Source organism: Lasioglossum baleicum, chromosome 10 (assembly GCF_051020765.1).
Source record: "Lasioglossum baleicum chromosome 10, iyLasBale1, whole genome shotgun sequence".
Taxonomy (NCBI): Eukaryota; Metazoa; Arthropoda; class Insecta; order Hymenoptera; family Halictidae; genus Lasioglossum; species Lasioglossum baleicum.
This window is the reverse complement of record NC_134938.1, coordinates 3,703,421-3,716,684: the sequence shown is the minus strand read 5'-3', so window position 1 is coordinate 3,716,684 and position 13,264 is coordinate 3,703,421. Positions and strand designations below refer to the sequence as shown.

Sequence of the window (13,264 nt, the reverse complement as noted above, 5' to 3'; positions counted from 1 at the left end):
CTATATACCGGTAGATAAAATGTTAAAATTATTTTTTGAGAAAATACCGCAATGTTAAATAGAAAAGTCTTTATTTTCACCTTCAATTGTAGTTCAACCTACGTTGAAACTTTATTCAAGGTTTCCATTCAATTGTAGAAGCAATTTACCACAGTTCCTTGCTCGAAGGACTCCGCGTACAGTTCGCCGTAGAACGTGGTTAGTTCGAGCGATTTTTCGTTGTGCAAGGCAGAAGGCATCTTGGTGAAACACGATTGAGCGCATCACCTGTCCGGATCGTCGCGGCTTACCGCGTCTTTTGTCTCGTAGATGCATACGTAACCGTGATACAGGCCGCGCGCCGATCGGAATAGCCTGGGAACCGATGCAGCTGGTTCCTTGGCCGCACACGCGATCCGCAAAAGCTATAAGTGATTTACGACAGTCAGCGCGGCTATTGGCAGACGCGTAATGACACCCGTGTGCCCGTACAACCAACGCGAATACGGAATTAAGAAAGCCCCCGGCGGCTGCATTTTTCAACGCTCGAGCTCTCCGCGGATCGAAACTTTCATTGCTTCTACGTGGAACTTGTACGTTAGACCCTACCGGAAGTTTCAAGCTCTTTCCTTTTACGCCTGCCACCGCGTCGCCCTCCCTTGTCTTCCGTTTTTCCTCTGACGTTCCCCCTTTTGAAGTTCGCAGACGTTCAGCCTATAGTTCTCTCTGGTCGATGATTTAAAAGTTCAGACGATGGAAACGCTCGCAACGATTCAGAGTACCGAGCAAAGCAAGATCCGGTCTCTAATACTCGATACTTTCTCGGGAACGGTGTAGACCAGAGTCGCCAGATGCGCAGGGGGAACAGGAATTAAGGGTAGACTCGTTTTTCCATGATTGCGAAGTGCGGGATGCGCCTTCTCATTTCTCGATGATGCAAAGATAGGGGTTTTCGATGGTTAAAGGCGCTAGATAACAGACCAATCTAGCTCTCGTCCTCAAAAGTACTATTTTTACATTTACGAGGCGTAATTTTCATTATTCGGCAGCGTAATTTGCATTATTTGGAAACATACAGCTGCCCATGTAGCTATTCTCATAAAGCTGCGACAGCTACATGCTGCCGAATAATGAGAATTAAATCGAGGGGAATACAGTTTAACCCATCTCTGATCAGTCTACAGTCTTAGTGGGGGATGTTGGAGTATGCTCATTAGGGTTTATTATTATTATTTTTCGACCATGAAAGAAAAAAATTTGGGCACGCACCCCCCAATATTATTCCGTGCGTCCTCGCGATGTAACACCAATATTTAATCTTTCTCATTATTACTTATTTCATTATGAAACTTTCATCAATATATTCGTGGCATTTTTGATTAAAAAAAGACCAAACACGATATAATTTCAACCATATTTAGTGGTTTAATCGACGATGAACGTTTCGGGCGCAAGGAAGGGCAGTGTACGGGAAAGAAAGAGACGCGGAGGGTCGCAGTCGCTTTGGCCGCGCGCGGTCTCTCTTTTGAAGCTCAAAAAGATAGTGTCCCTCTACGATCGATGCAAACGAACAAAAAGTTAACGTAGAAATGTAAATATCTGTCTTCTTGAAAATGGACTTACGATTAGGCCACTTTAAAAATAAACGGCTCACATATTTGTAGAAATGTGGAACAACATCTGTATATTTTTGTTTCAATACAGAGTCGCACTGCATTTCGATTACATAATTCCAGTTGTAAATTGTGATGAATATTTTCAAAGTTATTGTTCGGGCCGCAGAGTACTTGTCGACGGGCCGCGTGTTCGACGTGCCTGCTTTACACCCTGTACTGCTGATATTCGGCTGTTTTGTCTAACGAGTTTGCCGACCACTGCCCTAACTGTACTCGGTTGACCTAACGTCGCGGCCGATAAAGGACGTGGACGACGATCGCGTCTACAGTCTACGGGTATCCGGTAGAAAATCATTTAATCCGAGCTCCCTTTTTGCCTCTGTTCGCAGCTTGAAACTCGAGTGCGAGAAACTGGCCACGGAGAAGATCGAGATTCAACGACATTACGTGATGGTAAGGAATCACCATTCCGTAACACTAATTCCGGTTAAGTCCCGTGCCCTTCCTTTCTCTATTCGCCTAACAGTCCGCGCCTCTCTTTCCCACCGGGTGCGCGCGGCTGTTTCGCTCGTACGCCTTCGTCTTCCTCTCGCCGCAGCCTGGGTCCCTCGTTTTCCCTATCCAGGATAATCATGCTCGCTCGACCGCTAAACCAGCTTGGCTTCTTAGCATTAATTGCATCCTCGCCGCACCGACTTTACATTGGCCTGTTACCCCGCGCTCGCGCGCGCACCTGTATTCGCTCCTCACCTACACACACAGGCGACCGCAACCGATACACGTGTATCCGTATATTTATCTTGCGCACCTACTGCGCATAGCTAATGGCTCTAAGAGCTCAGCGGTTCTCATCGTCCCGGCGCACAGTGGCCGAGAAACCGACCTTTTTGGACAAAAATTTGCCGACAACTCGGTTTTTCAACGATTCAATTGGAATTTCTTTTTAAATGTTCGTGAAGGACTATACTTTGATGACGTGCTGCGCGAAAATCGTTAACTGTCACAATCAAGAATCCTCAGCTACAAAACCCAATAACTCCGATGCTTCATCCGCCCGTACCATACATTTGCATGTCCCAGCTGAGTTGCCGACACTTCTTAACCCTAAACCCTAAACCGCAAAATCATTCGTAGGTGTTTAAGAAAGGGGTGCTTTCATTAAAAGAAAATGAAGATGACCTTGATATCTCTAAAAAGAATCACATAAGAACAAAAATATTTTTGGTATCATGCGAGCCCCACTGAACCATTCAACTTTGTCCTTCAGACATTTTTCGTATCTTTAAACACAACAAAGATATTTGAGGTGGCAACGTTAGGTGACTCACCCTGTATATTTGTAACGTTAGATACCTTATTTAATATCTTATTTACCTGCACATTCTATCAAAAATTAGAATAACATAATTACATCGTAAATGAAAAACTACAAGGTTTCCCATTATGATACAGTGGTTTTAAGAAGGAGAAAGTACAACTAACAAATTAAACAATAATTCTAACATGTTTTATTAGAAAGGAATTATTTTATAATATTTTTTATATAGTTGAAACCTCATTTCAATGTCTCAAACGGTTCAAAAGTATACAAAATGTCCCGAAATTCTTCGATCCGGTCCACTGTGCGGTGAGAGCCGTCGCTGTCGCACCTTCTGGCCCGCAGGGTTGCGACCACAACCCTAACTAGATTTGCTTCTTATAAGCTGCGATCTGGCCGAAAGGATCGACCGGTTACGGCCGTTTTCCTGCAACTGCAGAGCCGTTGGCCACTTCGATCGCGTCAGAAATACGAGCGGGCGTGCTTCGACCTGTGTAATTTCACACTATTTATGTCGACACCGCGGCGACCGAAGATTAATGTACCTCCCGGTGTGGTAGAACGCTGTCCGGAGCCCTTCTCGCGGGTAAATCGGGTCTGCCCTAACGCTTCAGCTGCCCCACTCGTCAATGCTAACGAAGGACAGCGGTCGCTACAAAAGAGAGAGGATTCCCGCGGTCGCGGTCGCCACCCAGATGGCAGTAGACGGGTTTCAAGCTCGTCGTCCAAGTTTCCTTGACGACCAGGACAGGGTAGGGGTAGCTCCGATTCACTGTCGAGTGAAGCTTAACTAGCAGCACTATCTCCGTTGTCTAGGGAACCAGGACGTCACGCATCACGCTGCGAGCGACGCGACGCAACAATCGCCGAGGTTTCTATTAGATGTGCAAATAAGTTCTTTCCCCTTTTTTAAAATATTTGTTTCGGTTAATAATGTCGATTTTTTCGCAAAGTTTGAGCGTTTATTTCCATAACAAAATAGATAAATTACCTTAATGATCAAAGTATTGGTCATCGTTAGCTATGACTTTTCCTCATCTTTCTGTCAAAGAATGGATTCCGCGCCAAAAGAACTTTTCGTTTTTGCAGGCCAACAAGATCCAAATTCCACGTTTTTCTCATAAAGTTATTTAGTTGGGGTTAGAGGCCCCGAAATTCTACTTTCCCCAAGGTCCCAACTACAGTAGTTATAACGCGCTACTGTGTCTCCTCGTTCATTTCGAACCCGTCCTACCCTAAGACACTCTTGTTTTGAAAACGCGCCTTTAAGCTAGAGAAGATGAGGAAACAATCATTGAACGTAGACTTTGTATTAGGCGGAACAACAATCAACTGAACCAACTACCGCCACTTTGTTCGACAATGAAGAAGGTAATGAAGAAATTTCTGCTTGGAACTGGTTCCGTACACGACTCGGTGCAAGCGTTTACTGTAGAATCATTGGCCCCAATCGACCCGGATCATCGAGATTCAGCGACGAGACGGGACGCGCAACAGGGTAGAAGAAACGGAAGATCGGATAACAAGATCGAACGAACGATCCCCGCGCTGCGTTTTCGCAACTGTCCCAAGTAAACGATAGCTCGGCTATTGGAGTCAATTAATTATGTCACCGGGTTCGCGATAAACTGTACCCCGGTCTGGTCCCCTTCCCCCCGGTCCGATCCCGCCGTTTCTCCCGCAGTCCAATTTTGCGAGGGTTAACTGCGGGGCATTTACCATGAAAACACCCGGCAGTAAATCGCATCTTGCGTGCGGCGAGCAACGCGGTTCGGATTTCCTCGCGGGACACGCGGATCGGTATAATTAGACTGGTTTACGGCGGTCGATCGCCGACGAGCATTCGGGGTACAAGCCAACGAGGCCAGCTGGCTCCATTATCCTTCAGCGTTGCTCGCGTTACGGCCGTGTTACTTTGTCGTTAGGTGTACGAAGACGGGCCAGGATCGTAACCGGGCATCGTAACCACCGCCTTGTGCCTTAACTCAATTTAACCTGGATTCTCCCTCCTATCCGATGAAACGGCCCGGTCGGGCTGCTAACCGCCGTCAAAATACTCCTCGATAGATCTTGCATGCTGATCTTCGCAAGAATGTTTCATCGGAGGCTAACGATCCACCGCAACCGATAGAAGCTGCCTCTACCAGTGAAACCTTGCTGCAACCCCCTGCCTACCGAAGTACTGGGTGTGTTCAAATAATAACGGGAATTTTGATCTTTCGGACAATAATTCTATTATTCCGTCTACGTAAATGTTATCCTCTTTTCAAAATAGTCGCAAAATATTCTACACTTATGTCAGCGCTCCTTCCAATCTTCGAAACACTTCTGGAACTCGATCTTTTGGATAGCTTTTATCCAGCAGCGCGTTATAACTAGTTGGTGCTTTGGGCAAAGTAGAATTTCGGGGCCCCTAACCCCAACTAAATAACTTTGTGAGAAATACGTAGAATTTGGATCTTTTGGATTTTTGTTTGTGTTCGGGGCCCTCTTTTACTTGCGGCATTTGGATTTGCCCAAGTTGCCCATAGGGTAACGCGCCACTGAGGAGACACTATATATACTTGGGCCCAAATAAGAAGATACTTGTTCTGCGCATGTTGTTGCGCGTCAGCCAATGATCGCGTTGTCGGGGGAGTACAAGTAGGGTGATTAGCCAGTGTAGATGGTACTAAAGAAACTGTACGGACGTTCATTTGAAATATACGCAGTTAAGTGTCACTTGAATGCTTTCGTCGAACAAAATTTGGAAGATTTGCAAGTTGGCGTTGGTTGCTTTGTAACTGTATCATAAATCGAGGCATTCTTGTAGTCGCCCACGTAAGAAACTGAAAAGTATCCCTCGACCTGGCATATTGCGCCGAGTCTCCCTAGAAGATTATTCACGGGTGAATTAAACCACGATCCCTCCGTATTGACAAACTGCCAATCAGTCGAAGAGTGCCAGCGTCTTGTTCGAAGCGGGCATCGGTCCTATACTAATTTACTGTTGTCCCTCGAGTGGTTGCCAGCACGCGTTGGTCGGTTTCGCCGTTGGGGACGTTCCCAGTTTTCTCTGGCTGGCTCGGATACGAGGGAGCTCTTCTTGCTCTCTCCGTGCGTTGTACAGTCTTAATTGGCGCGGAGGCGACTAGTTTAAACACGATTAATCAAGCGAACGAGCCGACACGGCCGCCGCCGCCGTAGGAAGTTGCCGTGGAGACTCCGGAGATTTATCGACACGGGCTACGCTGCTAGCAAGTCCCTCCCGACGCGCCTTGTCTCATAATTCCTGTTCCCGCGGAATGTAGATTTCGTTGTCCCCCGGGACGTTATTATTGCGTGTAGCATCAGCTAAACGCATTGTTGCCTGTTAAACGATACTAGATTCTGTGAACGACCGCGTAAATAGATCGAGACCGTTACATTCACGAGTTTGTAACGCAAAAGCGTGGACGCGTATTTCTGCAAAAATGATTTCTACTGTATCATCTCCGTAACTGTCGCAAAGATCTCTGCCGTGACTGTGAACATTTCGAACGCGAAAGTAAACATAAAGGATTAGCAGCTTTTGTAATCTTTTATTTTTTTCTGTGAAACTTTTACCATCATAATCGCGTTGTTTTTCTAATTAAAATTACACCAAACACGCTGATTTCAAATCTGGTTTGACAAAAATAACAATGAGGTATCATCAGAAAATCGATTTCTTGCAAAATCCTGAGGTCGCAGACAAATTTTGAGGCCAGATTTGAAATCAGCGTGAAAAAACCTACGGGAAATGATATACAGCATGTTAAAAAAAAATTTTTCCCCGCGTGGTACTGGAGAAACCACATTTTCTTGAAATTCTACATGTTTAACGAATTTTCACAACGTTAAAAAACGTTCGTACCATAGTCTGCCTATTTTTCCCATATTCTGCAAAGTTTCAGCTTTAATTTTAAAAAAATTTCATCGCTCTACCTCATTTCTATCGAAAGTTCTTTGATTTTGAATCGAGTTTGGTCCAAATTTTATACAGCAGCCGCTGTACGTGGCGCGCTAATTTCTGCGAACCACTAACTTCAAACACAGCTGCCGTAGGTAAAAGATTGTCGCAGCGAGTTCATGGGGTACTCTTTACTATAACTTCGTAAAAAATCAACATAGCAACAATTATAAACAGAGCGTCTGAAACTAGAGGTTTAGGCTTTCAAACCATTGTTTAACGATATCGATACAGCAATTTTCGACGGAGTTATGGTCACGTAAAGTGGGCTAAAGACGTCTTAATCGCTGCAACTGTAAAGAAAATGACACGGCGAGGTGTTAAATTGAGCTATTCACATGTATATGAAGCGCGTTGGAATAACAGAGGCATCGAAGGTTCGGTTAATCGATGTCCTGCTGTATATTATAAAGGTATTTACGGGTTAGTACAAACTCTACCGAGTATGCGAAAGCCGTCGGAGGCGTTCGATAGTCGTTAATGGTTGCCAGAAGGGTCTTTGCCGGTCGTGAAAATCCTTCGGTGATCTTTGGAACTAGGCTAGAAGGGTTTTAGGAGGCGACGACGGTCCTCGGCGGTCACTGTGAGCTATCGGTTGTCTTTAGAGAGTACTGGAAGTGCTTTCGTAGCCTTTCGAAGCCACGTAGTTCTCGGTCAGCTTCTATTTGTCTCGCTGTCCCCCACGCTTCTTGCGCGTGGGGCTTACGAGCGTGGACGTCATGTGCTGGGTAGGTTTTTCACGACAATAGGCAGCCATCGATTACCGAGCATGCTATTTGGTCGGTCAATAAAAATTTGTCGGACTGAATTACACCCGGGGCTCTCTCGGCTCGGCCCCGATCATTTATCCCTCCCCTCTTATAACAAGATCTTTCCCCGGGTCTGTTCGAGCAATAGTACCGGCGGCAGTAAAAAAGGTCAGGTCTCTAACAAAAGGCAGCTTGTTAACTCGCTTAAACGACGTGTACGGAGTACATCGCGGTGGGGTGTCAGAGTCAAGGCGGAGCGAAAGGCGAGGCAAGAGAAGGATGAGGATAAGGATGAGGAAGAGAAGAGGAGAGGTGGTAGCAGCAGCAGCGGCGGCGATGCCGGCGGTGAATCGAGGGAGATCGCGTGCTTTTTCTCGTTCTCTTTGTCGAGTTCATTAACAAGCGCCACGTTAAGGACGCTGGTGCACAGGGGTCGAGGCCCGCCACGTTAATTTGTTGTGCAAGCCATAATGAGTCGCAGAAGTTGGTCCAGAGTGTGCTACTGCTAAGGGCTGCTTTCTGCTGCTGCTGTTGCTGCTGCCGTTGCTTGCTGCTGCCGGTGCCGGTGATCACCGCTGCCGGTTCCTGCTGGTACAGTTGATCTTAACAACCTCTGCCGCCTGCCCTCTTCGCCTCCACGTTACCCTCCGCACAGCCTCTTCCTCGATCTCCTCCACTCTCTCTCTCTCTCTCTCTCTCTCTCTCTCTCTCTCTCTCTCTCTCTCTCTCTCTCTCTCTCTCTCTCTCTCTCTTCCTTCCCGTTGTGTCGGCTCGCTCCTACCCCCTTCTCCCACGGGTGGAATAACTTACTTACGACGCAATTAATTCGCCCGTGTAATTACGGGGCTAATGGCCCGTAAAATTAAGAACCTGTACCTGGCTCTCGAGCGTGTTGCACGCGTTCTACTACCCTTCCTGTTCCTCCTCCTTCTTCTTCGCCTCCTCCCTTCTCTCGACCTTTTCCTCTTACACCTGCTTTCTCCTCTCAGCCGTCTCGTCTCCTTTCGTTCGTTCCCTCTCGCGCCGAGCCGTTATCAACGCCAGCCTCTCCGTCCGGCTCTTGTCTTTCGAGCGTACTCGACCAGACTCGATTAACTTTATCGCGATTAACGATAATTAATAACGCGTTACCGCGGAAAAGTGCAGAGCTGCGTGCCGGAGGGTTGTAGTAGACGTGCGGGTTCGTTCAGTCGGCACGCTGCCGCCGCCGCCGCCGCCTCGTTCCCGAGGATTAATGGTAACCGGAATGTTAATGACGCGGCGGGAGGACCGGACAGGAAGAAAAAAAGAAATCGTCGGAATAACGAAGCAAGACACGGACAAATCTGGCAAATGATGGTAAATTGCCGCGGCGCGACGGTGGAGGTGGAGGTGGAGGGACGCTCGAGGGCGACGCCGATGCTAAATGACCACCGGCGAAGCCCGAGGAGTTGACTGTTAAGTAATGACGCTACAAAACGGTCTCTTCGGTAAAATGATCGTTTACCGCAATTATAACCGCATCCTCGCGGTCTCGCTAACGACCGGCCGTTGATAGCCAATAGGAGGACACTTTGCGTCGAGAGTTACCATCTCGCAACACTCTGCCACCGACAGACAAGGCGGCGCGGCGCTTCAAACGCGGAATTCGTTTTCTACTTCCATTCCCAGTCGCGCTTCGTCTTCAAACCATCTTTCCGTACCTTCGCGGAAAGGGAGCTACATCGTGAACTTTCCTACGGTACACCGGCCAAGATGGATACTTCGAACCCTGCCCATTCGACTTGAATAGATAACGTGTTCGAGGTGTTCCGAACTTTCCATGTGTTTCTTGAATTTTACCGTCTTTGTGCAATGTTGTGTTGTTCCTATTACATATTTACCTCTTGCGCATACACTCCTGTCCATAAGTCACCGGACACTTATTCAAATTTGGATGTAGACGATTTTTCGGTAATCGTACGTAGAGAACGTGTAAATCAAATCTGACCAAAATATCCTGCATTTTCTACATTTTAATTATTATTCTTATATTTTCTAATCTTTCAGAGCTGTCCATAATGTTTCTAGAGCTGTCCATAATTATCCCACAATTTCTCAATCTGTTTTTCCCAACGTTTATCGTATATAATAAATGTTACATGCTTTCGGCGCAACGGTTCGATCGTTTCCTACTAATTATGAAGCAATTTTGCTAATTATCAAACAATATCAAAGTTTCGATCCTGGTTTGGATCCTTTTCAAGGTTTATTTGAATCACGTCTGTAAAGTAAATATGTTATAATAATTTCAAAAACTATTAAATGATTGAATATAAGGAATATCGTTCATAAAAACTCACTCACTTGCTTTGGGGAAAATAAATTTATAATAATTGTGTGGCACGTGTGTTACGTGCGTCGGACATGCTTGTTGTCAAGACAAGAACGTATTGAAAACGATCTAGGTTATATCTATCGATATAAGGCGGTAAATTTGAAAGGTCATACGAGTATGTTCTTAAATCCACTCTTGCGAATATACCTTGATGGTAAATCGATATTAACGTTCAATTAAACGTATGTAGCTCATTGCAATGTTGACCGATTTCGATGAAATTGTTCAGTATGCATATAAGTTACCGAAATCTATAAAACGCATTTTTTTAAATTATCGTTACAGGCCCAGATGAAAAAGTTGACAAAACATCACTTTTAAAAATTTCGTATAATTCCTACCAATTGCAATCGTAATAAATTTTAGTTTACTTATTCTCTAGCGAACTAGCCGGTCTAACATCTTACAAAAATTCAAGTCCTTTGGACCAATTTCGAAAAAGTTATGCAATTTTTAAGGGTATCCATTGCCGCTGACTGTAGTTCTGTTAATATATTTTGAAAAGCAGCGGAGATAATGATGTGCTAAAATAAAATCCGCAGTCTACTTTTAAGAATGGCTCGGGATCCGAGGTTTAATCAATTTTTACCGTCCACCGTTTCTGCATTACAAACGTTTGTAGCAAGCTACCCGTGTAACGAGCGTACCCGGCCTCCCCTATTATCCGAAATTGCATGATCGTCGTTCCACATCCCAACACAGTTGCGAGCACGCTGCAACGTTGTGCTCGAGCATACGCCCGTTTTCACTCCAACGAAGTTTCATTTCTCTGTTGCAGTACTACGAGATGTCCTACGGCCTGAACGTGGAGATGCACAAACAAGTAAGTTTCGAACCCTCGCATATCTCGTTGAAACGTAGAATCCAAACCAGCAGGGCGCAGCGACCGAGAGTTCGTCGCAGCTGTCTCGCGCCGGGCAACATTGTTCTGCCAATTTTCGTGCGGCAATTTCACACGCAGAACGACAGGATCGCGGTCCCGTGTACATTTCCCTCTCCCACCCTGTTCATTCTCCACTCTGTTGGCGAACAATTTCCCGCTCCCCCTTCTGCGCCGCGATGTCTCTCGTTCAACACTCTTTCTTGGCTCGTCGCGCGAGACGCGCGTCGGTTAACGTCGCGTGTTTGCCGAAGTCATTAACGAGAGGATAAGTTTGTCCCGTGTACACGGATGAATAAACATTTGCCACGATGACTCGCCGACACGGAATGAGGCTCCGAGAAAATCCGCAGCCACACGAGAGCTCTGGCACTTTCGACGCCGGCGAGAAACGCTGTTCCAAGAAGTCATTCCGCCTGTTCGATAAACCGGTAGCCGCGTATGCATATATACAGCACCTGTCAGCGATTCGCGGCTGCTGGGTTAGCGTAATTCTCTCGTATTTAGGATCGCCTCTGAGCGGAAATAATAGATACACCCGAATCATTATACATCGACGGATGTCACGGAGGAAATACTCGACAGTTCGTACAGTCTGGGACAAGATGATAGGGCACTCTATTAATTTGTTCAGTTTTTATTTAGTGGATTATGTAAATGAAGTTTTCTGTGTTGTGTCGTTGCAGATGAAATGTCCGATTCGTGACGGTAACTTTAAACAAATATAATGCTCTCGAAATAAAACTTATTGAACGAAAACCCTTGTCGAGTGTGACTCAACGTCGGAGAAAGATTCAGAGAATATTTGGATTTGGTTCTTCTTTTCTTTACTTAATTGTCCTATTTTTACCACGCTTTATATTAGCTTGCCGAGTTGTCGTTGTCGTTGTTGTATGCGTCAAATCTTGTTTAGTTAATAACAAGTATCAGATGAATGCATATAAGTTCATGCCCGATTTGAAAATAAAATTGAATCGTTAAATTTTGAAGAATACAGCTTTATCAATCGATTATATAGTCACGATTCTCGTTTTTACACGCCATTGTGCGGTACAGTTTGCGCTATCTGGGAAAACCGGGCACGTTTCGAACACAGAAAAAAAAACAGATTCACGCACATGTAAACTACATTAAATTTCCATCGATTGATGTATTAAAAAAATTCCTCATTCCATTAAAAAAAAAAACAAAGTTGACCTTTATATGACCTTTACGCGACCACTCGCGAAAAAGCTAATAGCATCAGAATATGCTTCACTCGATACCATTCGAGTCTCCGTTGAAACATTTTTTGCTGCGAGTAACAATAGCGAGAAAATCAAGATGTCAAAATCGGATGGGACACCCTGTATATTAAATTTAGTGCGTGTACAACGGTGCTTTATCATTTCGTCCACCAGTGTAATATCTGTAAATATTTTTATGCTGTCCATTGATTTAAATTACACCTTCCCATTTTTCTCATGAACGCATAATAAAAACCGCAGTCCGCAGATTTCATGCATCTGGATCATTATGAAAATTGAACATCGTCCCGCTAGATTCCGCGAATACCAAACTCCGTGTCGGTTCGAGGATCGTAGAAAGCATATCGTTCTGACGAGCGGGAAAAGTTTCGCGACGGGGAGCGGAGGTAACACAGCCGGCGAACAAATTGCGGTGGAAAAATGTAGTCGGGCGAGGCGGCGGCTGCGAAACAAAATATACACAAGCCCAGAAATCCCCAGGCCTCGCCGACGAGTCTCTCCGTATTTCTAGCGTGGATCCTCGTCAACGCGGCGCGGCGGGTCTCTATTTTTGTCACACCTCGTAAGAATCCCGGAGCGCCGCGGAAATAAGTGACGCGAGCGGACATAAGGTGGATGATTAACGAGACACGGAGGGATAAAGCGGTGCTACGGTGCTGCGTTCCGCTGGTTTAACGAGCGATCTCGAAAAGGTTCTCGTCCTCCGAGCCGGGAGATCGCGGAAACGACACGACGACGCGATGCCCAGACGAACAGCTTTCGCGAACCGACGTATTTTCGAGCTCACCGCGCGAATAATACACCTCTGAAAATGTTTACGAGCCGGCGAATTCACTGCGCGAGACGACTCCTTTGAGCGTATACATTTTGCGCCCGGTGTTTCTTATTGCTCGGTCCATTAGGCAAATAGCGGTACCGCCCGCGAAACGAATACCGATCTCTCGATGAACGTTTGCGAATCTCCGGGAACGCTCGAACGTATTCGACACTTTGTTTGGTTAATGCGGCATGTTGCGTTTCGGAAATGAAACTGACGGCGAGTCGGAGTCACGAGGATTAACCCTTTGCACTCTGAATTACTTTTCAATTTTGTTGCCGACAATTCTCTACTATTTCGAGTGTTTTATTTGAAATTTTCTTCAGAGGACA

At 45.8% G+C, this 13,264-nt stretch overlaps 1 protein-coding gene across 1 annotated transcript in view; it reads left to right on the top strand.

Moving 5' to 3' along the window:
• Positions 1–13,264, top strand: part of LOC143213186 (protein groucho) — an 82,511-nt gene that overhangs the window by 35,135 nt on the left and 34,112 nt on the right. The window contains exons 3-4 of the mRNA XM_076432820.1: positions 1,985–2,048; positions 10,767–10,811. Coding sequence (XP_076288935.1) covers positions 1,985–2,048; positions 10,767–10,811 — 109 coding nt within the window. The remainder of the gene's footprint in view (positions 1–1,984; positions 2,049–10,766; positions 10,812–13,264) is intronic.